At 38.4% G+C, this 12,464-nt stretch overlaps 1 protein-coding gene across 1 annotated transcript; it reads left to right on the top strand.

Moving 5' to 3' along the window:
* Positions 1-11,403: 11,403 nt before the first annotated feature.
* Positions 11,404-12,135, top strand: LOC105787042 (uncharacterized). Its single transcript, XM_012613501.1, has one exon. The coding sequence runs from the start codon at positions 11,404-11,406 to the stop codon at positions 12,133-12,135; it is 732 nt and encodes a 243-aa protein (XP_012468955.1).
* The last annotated feature ends 329 nt before the right edge of the window (positions 12,136-12,464 follow it).

Below are 12,464 nucleotides of genomic sequence, written 5' to 3'. Positions count from 1 at the left end.
TCAGTTCTTCAACTTTGCAAGCTCAGTCAACCAGTACTACAAATTCTTTCAACTCTAAAACCCTAACATACAATCTGATATATTCATTTAACCCCTATTCAAATATTTTACACAGAATGGCCTCCATGGGCACACATTCCTGGGCATATTTGCTGAGCCTAACAAACTCCCTTTCATATTCTACCACAGACATCCGGCCCTGCTTCAACTCAAGAAATTCCTTGCGTTTCTGATCAATAAACCGCTGGCTTATATATTTCTTTCTGAATTCCTCCTGGAAGAAGTCCCAAGTAACTCTTTCTTTCGGAACCACCGATATTAATGTTTTCCACCAACGGTATGCTGAATCATTCAGTAAAGACACAGCACATTTCAAACATTCATCAGAAGTACAAGATAGTTCATCAAATACCCGAATAGTGTTTTCAAGCCAAAACTCTACTTTTTCTGGATCATCATCAACATTAGCCCTGAAATCTTCAGCCCCATGCTTTCGGATTTTGTTAACGGGAGGTTTACTTGATCTCACCAAATCAACACTTTGTGGAGCTACGGGAACCGGTTGAGGAATAGGAGGGGGTAGAGGAGGTTGAGCATTCGGATTTGCACGAACAAATTCTGTGTACCAATTACGCATCATTCGAAGGAAGGCTTCCCGAGCCTCATCCTGACTATGCGTCTCATGTCTACTTTCTTAATGCGCGGTCCCTTGTGCGGGAGCCGGCACATTACTTTCAACATCATCTGCCACACTTCGGTCAGGATCCATTTACTATATAAAAAAAATTTTTAAATTGTCAGAAATCATCACACTATCACAATATAATTATGGCATGTATAGATTGACTTTCACACATATTTTATTAGTCCGAGAACCGGCTAAATCGTAGCTCTGATACCACTAAAATGTAACATCCTTTACCTGTGTTCCTTGCCGAAACAGAGTATGAGGTATTACTAGAAGTCAAACACTAATAAATTATTTTTTTTATAAAAAATTCGGCAGCATTTCTGCTTGTTTTTACATAAAACCCCCTACAACTTTCCAAAAACAATTTCAAACAACTTCAATATTTCCAACCAATTACAGATATATGTTCAGACATAATTTTTCTATTAATAATCACCAATATATTAAACCGAACAACACTATATATATATTTATACCACATCACATAAAGTCATCTATACATGCCATATTTCAAAAATATTAATTACAAAATACCAAAAAAGTTGATGATAGCGTTGATGATTTCTAGACCTCGTCCAAATTCTGAGCTGGCTGTTGTCACTATAATCAAGGGAAAATAAAAAAGAGTAAGCATATAACTTAGTAAGTAAACATATGACAAATAAATAAATTCCTCACATGATTACATAGTAACATAATTTTAATCATACATAAATTTCAAGGTTCGTTTAATTTCCAGCAAACTATCTTTCTGCGTCACAGACTCTAATTTATTTTTATCTGGAGCTACAAGACTTCAAATTATGTTCCGTAAATTTTAACCGAAACTAGAGTAATACACCTTTCCACCATAAAATTTTCAGAAATTTTTATCTAGCCAATTAGTATATTTTATTCTTTAAGGATTCCCCTATTTCACTGCCTGATGATTCTGACTTCCCTTTAATAAAATTTAATTAACTTCCTGTAAAAAATTAAAAAAATATTATAGTTTATTTATATTAAAAATAGACTTATTAAGGAATCCAGGCATATAAATTTTAGGCAATAATTATTTTTTTACAATTTTTAGTGATTTTCCAAAATTGGAACAGAGGATTTCGAAATCAATCCAACCCTGTCTCAAATAAATTCAAATATCCCCAAATATACAACTCTTTTGCTTGCTCTGTTTCTTTCATATGAAAATAGACTCATTCAGATTCAATTTCATATATTATTCAACCTCTAATTCATTTTCCAACATTTATGGTGATTTTTCAAAGTTTCCCAACTGCTGTTGTTCAAAACAATTTTGTATTTAAATTGTTTCTTTTGTATTTTTGATATTTCCTCCCATCTTATACATGGGTCGATTAAGTATCAAACCCAATATTCCTCCCATAAACTTGTCCACCACATATAAATATTCACCTTCCCGATTTACTCCTTGAACACTCAGAAAATTAACCGTTATCGGTGGATTCAGCACTTAGCAACCACTAGTGATTTGAGGAATCAGCACTTAGCAACCCCTTTCACATTCAAAGATATGGTGGAATCAGCACTTAGGAACCACCAATGATTCGGGGAATCAGCACTTAGCAACCCCTTGGGGAAATCAGCACTTAGCAACCCCCCTCACATTTAAAATACGGTGGGATCAGCACTTAGCAACCACCAATGAATCGGGGAATCAGCACTTAGCAACCCTTTGGGGGAATCAGCACTTAGCAACCCCTTTTATATTCAAGATACGGTGGAATCAGCACTTAGCAACCACCAATGAGTCAGGGAATTAATACTTAGCAACCCCTTGGGGGAATCAGCACTTAGCAACCCCCTTTACATTCAATGTACTCCGGCTTATTCCGAGTGTTCAACCGGAACCCATATTTTCAACATTTTACCACCTTTCCCAACTTAACCACATTTTTAGGATCTTGCCGAATATTTATTCTATATTCTATTAAATCCAAACATATATTGAATAATATCAAAATAATGCATTAAATCACATGTTTACTTACCTCGGTGCAAAATATCGTAATTTTGCAATTTACTCCACTATCTTCTCTTTTCCCCATTTGAGGTAGTCTTCTTTTCTTTCTTGATCTATAATAGCAAATTTAACTCATTTAGTGTTCACATTTAATAAAATAGTCCTCTACCCAACTTTTTGAAAAATTACAATTTTGCCCCCAAACTTTTACATATTTACACTTTTTTCCCTAAGCTTAAAAATTAAAATTCATCTCTTATTCTTATGTTTTATGACATGCTGAACATTTTTCCCTTCTATGAAAACATTAAATTCTCACTCTAACACACACTTTTGAACATTAGGTATTTTTATCGATTATGTCAATTTACCCGTTTTCGTTTAAAATTGCTTAGCAAAAGTTGTTTAACATAATTTCTAGCTTCATATTCCACCATAAAACAGCAAAATAAACACTTTTCACCTATGGGTATTTTTCCAAATATAAACCCTAGGTTAAATTATTGCTAGAATAAGCTAAATTAAGTTACCGGGACTAAAAAAACATAAAGAACATTAAAAACGAGGCTTGGAATCACTTACTATTGAGCTTGGAAGCTTAAAACCCTAACTATGACTTCCCCCTTGCTGATTTCATTCACCATGAAGAAGATGAGCACATTTTGCCATCTTTTTCCCCTTTTAATTCTTTTTATTACTAAATAACTAAAATGCCCCCATTTAAAAAAAATCTATTTCACCCATTTCTTATGTCTATTTTTGTCCATCAATTAACTAATGGTCTAATTACCATATAAGGACCCCCAATTTATAATTTCATAACAATTAGACACTTCTAACATGTTGAACTGAACTTTTGCACTTTTTACAATTTAGTCCTTTTGACTAAATTGAGTGCCCAAACGTCGAAATTTTTGAATGAAATTTTTACGAAATTTTTCCGTGAAATTGTAGACCATAAAAATATAATGATAATCATATTTTCTCTCATCGAATTTGTGGTCCCAAAACCACTGTTCCGACTAGGCCCAGAATCGGGCTATTACATTTATGGGCTAGTTCCGACAATTCCGAAAATTTTGGCAGAAACCTTCAGGTCACTGAATGCATGTCGAAGGAAGGGTGAAGGCAGATTCATCGGATGTGTGCAGCTTCTACTTGCATGGTTCCACAGTCATTTTTAGAGAATTGATAAGGTTTCGTATTGAGTCTTTTCTGAAAATTATTCGCCATTAAATGTGATAGCAGCTACACCAAGGAGAGATGACATCTTGGAAGAGAAATGGTTGGTCATTCTTCAGAATCGTAATGAGGAGGACATCGAGTGGAGATCCCCGTGGTTGCTTCCGGATGATATCTTGTACCGATGTGGTAATTTTGATTGGGTCCCATTACTTGGAATCTGGGGAGCTGTTGGTTATGCTCCATTGATGGTGCTAAGACAGTACAGGTCAAGGCAGTTTATACCTGTAACCCAAGGCTTAGTTGAGTCCGAATTCTCATATAAAGACAATGGCTATAAAAAGAAGATTCGAGAGATAACCAATGCATGAGACCAAACTCATCGGATGAAGAGATTAGCCGTAGGCCGATGACGACTCCTGAATATAATGAATGGTGGGTTAGAAGAATCAATGATAATATCCCAAGGCCAAGTCAAGGAGACAGTCAATCGATAGAAGAACATTTGCGAGTTGTTCCCTCTGAATTGGAAATTATAAAGAAAGATTTTGAGAAGAGGAGTGCAGAGCTTGAAAAAAAGATCGAGCGGTTAGAAGAAGAAAAGATGCACTTGGGATTAGACGTGGATGTTCAAATGTTAGAGACTGAGAAATTAAGAAAATGTAAGAACAAAGCTGAGGAAGATCTGGACAGTTTGAAGAGAGACTATAAGAAGTTGAGGTTATCAATAAGAACTGCTGGGCTAGGGAAAACTTCAGAACAATGGCGTCAAGAGATTCGGGAAGAAAAGATCAAGACTGATGGATGGGAAAAGAAATTCCGAGAGGTTCAGACGTGAAATGGAGCTTTAGAGAAGAGTTTGTCAGAGAACCAAAAGGAAAAATGTGAACTAAAAGGTAGAGTGGCTGAGTTAGAAAGATCTCTTCATCAGTACCAAAGTCGAAATTTCGCGATGGACTTGAGAGCGAGCTTGAGCAAGATCGAAGAAATGAAGGAAAGAATAGATGAGTTGGAATCGGCATTGCGAAATTGTGAGATCCAGACTGAGTACCTGGAAACCAACGAAAGTCGTTAGAGGGAGCAACTTCACCACTTTTAGAATCAAGTTGAAAACAGAGATCGTATCATGGGAGAAGCTGTGGTTCAAATTCGAGAGGTAGCTGATCACCTGCAGACTCTGGCGGTACAAGCCGATACACTGAGCGTAAAGTATGAGCTAGAATCAAGTCAGGGAGAAGAATTAGCTTCGTTACTTAGGAAAATTAAAGTTTTGAGCACTAGGGCAAAACCGTATATGTAATCTGTTTTATGTAAAGAATTTTGTTTTCTAGTAAAGTTTTCTAAATGAAATTGAATCAGAATCGACGCCTTTTTGCATTCATGCATTCGCATTGCATCATATGCATTAAAGTCCACCGAAAGACCCTAATCGGTTAAAATCATTACAGCTAATCTGGAAACCGACAAAAGCGCACCAATTAAGCACCAATACGGTACTCGCCAGAAAACTAAGGAAATGGACCAAAGATTAGGGAAATTGGAGCAAATGCAAGAGGATATGCAAGAACGGTTACAAGTACAAATGCAAGAGCGACTAGATAAAATCCAAGAAGACATGATGGAAAAATTGATCAAGGCTCAAAAAGATGCGATGGCTGAATTGACCCATCTACTGACGGGGATAGTAGATTAGGGAAAGGGCCTTATGGCCAATCCTGGAGAAGGTAATGAGGATCCCTTGTGTTCTCCGCGATTTACTCCACCAAATGTACAAACCCAAGCTGAAATATACCCAAGAAGGCCGTCTGTCACAATTAGGCCGCAACAATTACAAACTGGTGTCATAATCCCCACGATTTTCCAGGGAGGATTTGGTTTAAGCCCGGGAGATAACCCAATTAATCCTATTGTTCCCGATTTTGATGAAACAGCTGAAGAAGGAAAGGCGAACGCGGAATTTCCAAAACAGTGGGAAGATAGGAATAAATGGTTGGAGGAAAAATTCAAAGCCTTGGAAAGCGCTGATAGTAATCAGGGAATTGACGCTAACGATTTAAGCTTAATCCCAGACCTAGTACTTCCTCCCAAATTCAAAATGCCTGAATTTGAAAAATACAATGGAACTAGCTGTCCTGAAGCCTATATCACCATGTTCTGTAGAAGGATGACTGGCTACATTAACAATGATCAGCTGCTAATACACTGCTTCCAAGATAGTTTGGTAGGGGCAGCGTCCAAATGGTACAATCAATTGAGCCGTACCAAGATTGGTTCATGGAGGGACCTAGCTCAAGCATTCATGAGGCAATACAACATGTGATGATATGGTTCTGATAGAATCACTTTGCAAAACATGGAAAAGAAGCTAAGCGAAAGTTTTAGGCAGTATGCACAGAGGTGGAGGGAGGTTGCAGTCCAGGTTCAGCCACCCCTCTTGGAGAAAGAGACTACAATGCTCTTCATTAACACCTTGAAAGCCCCGTTTATCACACACATGATAGGAAGTACCACCAAAAGCTTCTCTGACATAGTCATGAATGGTGAAATGATCAAAAATGCTATCAGAAGTGGGAAGATTGACGCGAGAGAAAGTAACCGAAGGTCAGCTTCGAAGAAAAAGGAGAATAAGGTGAACAACGCGAGTACATATAAAAAAGGTTACTCAAAGTCGATTACGATGAATCAACCGAGGAAGGTGACAGCCAACCAGTCAGGCTCATTAAGGCAAGAATCTAGAACGAGGCAAAGCACTGAGAAGCTCTAGTTCACGCCAATCCCAATGTCGTATAAGGTGCTGTATTAGATGTTATTCGATGCACATGTTGTTGCCCCTCACTATTTGAAACCCCTACAACCGCCATACCTTAATTGGTATGATGCGAGTGCGCAGTGCGACTATCATGCAGGGATTGTGGGACATTCTATAGAAAATTACATAGCCTTCAAGAAACTGGTCGAAAAACTGATCGGTATGGGCGTTGTCAAGTTGGATGATTCGCCCAATGCAGAAAACCCATTGCCTAATCATAACGAGGTGAACATGATGAGTGGAAACATGGGGAGAAATGTTAAGACAGACGTTGTAGAGGTAATAACCCCTTTGAGATGGGTCTGGAAGGAGATGAAAAAAATGGGGTTAATCATTGCAGATTCAGAAAAGAGTTATGAACAGAAAGGGAACTACTGTGAGTTATACCATGAGATAGGACACGAGATATAGGAATGTACAGAATTCAAAACTTTGGTTCAAGGCATGATGGATAACAAAGAGATGGATTTCTACGAATAAGTTCAAGAGGAAGGAAACATATGCACATCGAAATTAACAGCGGGAGTTCCAAAAGCTAATTTTCCTGTGGTCATCATTTCGCGACCTAAGAATAGTGAAGTTAGAACATATATAACACCGAAGATCATCATTTAGAAACCGACAACCTTCCCTTACAAAGATGCAAGAAAGTCCCATGGAACTATGAATGCAACACATCTGTTCCAGAGACTTCGGCTGCTATGGCAGAAGGGGATCAAGGTATAGGTTTTCACACGTGTAGTGGGAAGCGCTACGACTTGATAGACCCTCGAGCAGAACCGACGAAAGAAGGAGCTTCGACAAAAAAGTAAAAAAGAGAAAAAGCAATTATGCCTGAACCGTTGATCAATGAGCCAATAAAAGAAGAAGAAGCTAAGGAATTTTTAAAATTTCTGAAACACATTGAGTACAGTTTTGTGGAACAAATATATAAACAACCGGCTCGTATATCGCTATTAGATCGAGGACAAGAAAAAGTTCGGGATTAGTAGATTTTTGTTTACGAACAATTGTCGAGGTAAGTTCATGTAACTTAAATTATATTCGTAAATGCTTGAAATGTATTTTTTTCTGGATGTGAAAATGATTTGGATGTTTATTGTATGATAATTGATGAAGTATTGATATTCTTGATGAAAAGAGAAAATAAATCCCGGTTAAATGAAAGGAAAATTTGATGGATCTCTGAAAAGGAATTGACGGTAAAAAGGATCTAGCCCGGACGAGTGATCCTATCCTGATATAGCCCTCCCGAAAAATATGTGGAAAATGGATTTAGCCGGAATAGGTAATCCGAATTAGGGTCTGAATTTAGCTTGGACTGGTAATTCAGATCCAAGCTCATTAGAGTAATTGTCGTTGCAGGGGATTTAGCCTGGACCGGTAATCCCGACAATACTCTATGAGTTTATATTACTGTGATTTAACTCGACCGGTAATCCCGCTGTAAGGATGAGGTTCGCGGGAGTGTGCTCTCTAAAATGGAAATGTGCGCACACGAATATGAATTGACAGACTCAGATTTGTACACTTAGGTGTACCCCTGAAAATCCATCGAAATTCCAAGTAGTTCAACGGGATAAATATGGAAAAATAACAAGGGAATGAAAATCATGGAATTGATGAGCTCATCAATCATGATAAATATCATTGATACATGGAAATTATTGGACTAATTTGAATGTTGAGTTTGTGCATGATAGGGGAATAATGTATTGAATAGATGTATGAATGTTTATTGCATTGTATTGAAAATATTAGGTAATTTTTAAAATTTCTGAAACACAGTGAGTACAGTGTTGTGGAACAACTATATAAACAACTGGCTCGTATATCGGTATTAGCTCTACTCTTGAGTTTTGAGGCACATTGAAGTGCGTTGATGAAAGTATTGAATGAGACATATGTAGCTAATGACATTTCAGTCAATAAGTTGGATCGGTTGGTCAACAATATAAGTGCTGACAATTTTATCTTCTTCAGTGATGATGAAATACCTTCTGGAGGTAGGGGCTCAACTAAAGCTTTGCACATTACCACCCGTTGTAAAGGGTACACGTTGCCTAGAGTTTTGATTGATAATGGGTCTGCATTGAATGTATTGCCCCTGTCCACCCTAGATAGACTACCTGTGGATAGCTCACATATGAAGGCATGTCAGAATATAGTGAGGGCATTTGATGGAACTGAAAGAAGGGTCATGGGAAGAATTGAGATTTCGTTGATAATTGGCCCAACCACTTATGAGGTAGACTTCCTGGTAATGGATATCAAACCTTCCTACAACTGTTTGTTGGGAAGACCTTGGATACACTCAGCAGGGGCCGTGACGTCATCACTCCATCAGAAGTTGAAGTTAGTGTCAGAAGGTCGATTAGTGACGATAAGTTCTGAAGAAGATATCATCGTGATAGTAACTAACAATGCACCATATGTGGAGACCGATGATGAGGCGCTAGGATGTTCTTTCTAGTCCTTAGAATTCATGAACGCAATGTTTATTACCGAGGGAGATAGAATCCCGGTATCAAGAATATCCAAGACCACGAAGATGGGTCTGCAGTTGATGGTTGGAATGGGAGCCTTACCAGGAAGAGGTTTGGGAAGGCATCTACAAGGAAGATTTGAGGCACCAGTACTAAGGGACAAGTTTGATCGCTTTGGCCTGGGCTACTAACCAGATATGAAACAAAAGAAGAAGGAAATAGTAAACAGGCAGGAGAGAAGAAGGGCACGTTTGAGCGGAAAAGAAGTCAAGTGGGAGCCTATGAACTTTCCCTACATATTCGAGACTTTTGTGTCGGGAGGGATTATTTATGCTCAGAGAAGGATACTGGTAATAGAAAGCATCAATGAGATGTTGAAAAATGTTCACATCGACGCCATTCATGAGGACACAAATGAAGAAGGGACTTTATTGGATATCCGTCCCTATGAACCTGGGAGTGTTTTGAATAATTGGACTGCAAAAGAGATACCTGAAGTTTTTAGAGCCTTCTCAGAGTAATATTCAGAACACACTTGTTGTTTTAGCCTAGAAACAATAAGAATTCCTTTGTGAAATAGGCTTATGTTCGAACATCATTATCCTAATGAAATTCATCTTTGCAGTTATTTGGAACAGATATTTCCTTTAAGATTCTTTCATTCTTTTATATGAGTAATTACTGCGGATTCTTTCATATTCTTCCAAATCATTCTTTCATTAATTTTATAATCATACCATACGAATAAATATTTCACATTCTTTGTATACTCCTTGGCACCTGTAACAGGTCTCAAGAGAACCCTTTTGAACGAGACATGTGTTTAGAGGGATCTTAAGACTTTGAAGACGACATAGATAGTAACTTATCCCCAGACCTGTTGAGGATGGTAGAACAGGATGAGAAACAGATCCTACTTCATAAGGAAGTGGTGGAGATTGTGACCTTGGAGGAAGGAAAAATAGTAAAGATGGGAACACACATAACTGAAGAAACGAAGCGAGACCTCATCGCATTACTTTAGGAGTTCAAAGACGTCTTCGTATGGTCATACCAAGATATGCCTGGTCTCAATACAGACATTGTAGTACAGCGTCTTCCTATAAGAGATGATAGCAAACCAGTTCAGCAAAAACTCCGGAGAATGAGGCCTGATGTTGTGTTAAAAATAAAGGAGGAGGTTCAAAAGCAGTTCGATGCTGGATTCCTACAAGTGGTCAAGTACTCAGAATGGGTGGCCAACATCGTACCCGTTCCTAAAAAGGATGGGAAGGTACGAATGTGTGTAGACTACAGAGATTTAAATAAGGCCAGCCCGAAAGATAATTTTCCCTTGCCTCACGTCGACACATTGGTGGACAACACGGCAGGATACTCATTATTTTATTTCATGGACGGTTTCTCGGGATATAACCAAATTAAGATGCATTCTGAAGATATGACGAAGACCACATTCATAACCCTATGGGGAATCTTCTGTTATAGGGTGATGCCATTCGGGTTGAAAAATGCAGGAGCTACATACCAGAGAGCCATGGTGACCCTTTTCCATGACATGATGCATAAGGAAATAGAAGTCTATGTCGACGACATGATCGCCAAATCTCAAACAGAGAAGGAACATGTGCAAGTCCTAAGAAAACTATTTCTAAGGTTAAGAAAGTTCCAGCTCAAACTCAACCCAGTCAAGTGTACCTTTGGGACAAGGTCGGGAAAGCTTCTAGGGTTTGTAGTCAGTGAAAAAGGGATTGAGATTGACCTAGACAAAGTGAAAGCAATACAAGAACTGTCTCTGCCGTGTACTCAAAAAGAAGTTTGAGGTTTCCTAGGAAGACTGAATTACATTGCTCGGTTCATTTCACAAGTAATTGAGAAATGCGATCCCGTATTCCTTCTTTTGAAGAAACATAACCCAAGTGTATGGGACGAAGAATGTCAGAAAGCTTTTGACAGAGTAAAGCAGTGCCTGTTCAGTACCCCAGTATTGTCACCACCTAACCCGAATAAGCCACTGATCCTATATTTAACGGTGTTTGATAAGTCTATGGGATGCGTGTTAGGCCAACATGATGAGACGGGGATGACAGAGAAGGCGATATACTATCTTAGTAAAAAATTCACCGACTGTGACATGATATATTCGCCTATTGAAAAATTATGTTGTGCCTTGATCTGGATGACGCGAAGATTGAGATAATACATGCTCTACCATACAACTTGGCTAATTTCAAGATTAGGCCCCTTAAAATATATGATGGAGTCAACTGCATTGAATGGGAGGATGGCTAGATGGCAGATTTTTCTCTCCGAGTTCGATATAGTCTATATAAGTCAGAAGGCTGTTAAAGGGAGTGCAATAGCAGACTTTTTAACTAGTCAAGCTTTAGAAGACTATGAACCCCTGGATTTTGATTTCCCAAATGAAGACTTAATGTGCATGGCAACTGCTGAACAAGGTTCTCAAGAATATCATCCTTGGAAACTAAATTTCGATGGAGTTTCAAATGCCATAGGAAATGGGATTGGGGCAGTCCTGATGTCCCCAATTGGAGACCACTATCCTTTCACCAGTAAATTGGATTTTGATTGCACAAATAATATGGCCGAATATGAAGCATGCATCATGGGCATCCGTACAGCTATAGAACGTAAAATTAAGACGTTAGAGGTATATGGGGACTCTGCGTTGGTAATATATCAACTCAAGGGTGAATGGGAGACAAGAGACCTCAAATTAGTCAGGTATCGAAAGTTGGTCCTCGAATTGACGAAAGAGTTTGATGACATTACTTTCCACTATCTCCCACGAGATGAGAACCAAATGGCTGATGCATTAGCCACTTTAGCTTCCATGATCAAGGTGAACAAGCTAGAAGCTATGAAACCTATCCAGATGAGCATTTATGAGACCCCGGTTCATTGCTACAAATCGAGGAAGAGAAAAAGGTTAGTCATCCTTGGTACCAAGACATACTACAATACGTGAAGAATCGCGAGTACCCTAAGCAGGCAACGAAGAATGATAAGAGGGCATTAAAGAGATTAGCCATAGACTATGTCCTAGATTGAGAGATTTTATACAAAAGAGGAAAGGATCAAGTACTACTGAGATGCGTGGATAATGTGGAAGCCAAGAAAATCCTAGAAGAAGTCTACGAGGACATTTTTGGAATGCATGCTAATGGATTTACGATGGCTAGATAGATTGTGAGATTCGGCTATTACTAGTCCACCATAAAAGGAGATTGCATCAATTATGCCAAGAAGTGCCATAAATGCCAAATCTATGCAGACAAAATACACGCTCCTCCGTCA

The sequence above is a fragment of the Gossypium raimondii genome, chromosome 1, assembly GCF_025698545.1.
Source record: "Gossypium raimondii isolate GPD5lz chromosome 1, ASM2569854v1, whole genome shotgun sequence".
NCBI classification, from domain to species: Eukaryota; Viridiplantae; Streptophyta; class Magnoliopsida; order Malvales; family Malvaceae; genus Gossypium; species Gossypium raimondii.
The sequence above is the reverse complement of the archived record's forward strand: the minus strand, read 5'-3'. Positions and strand labels throughout refer to the sequence as shown.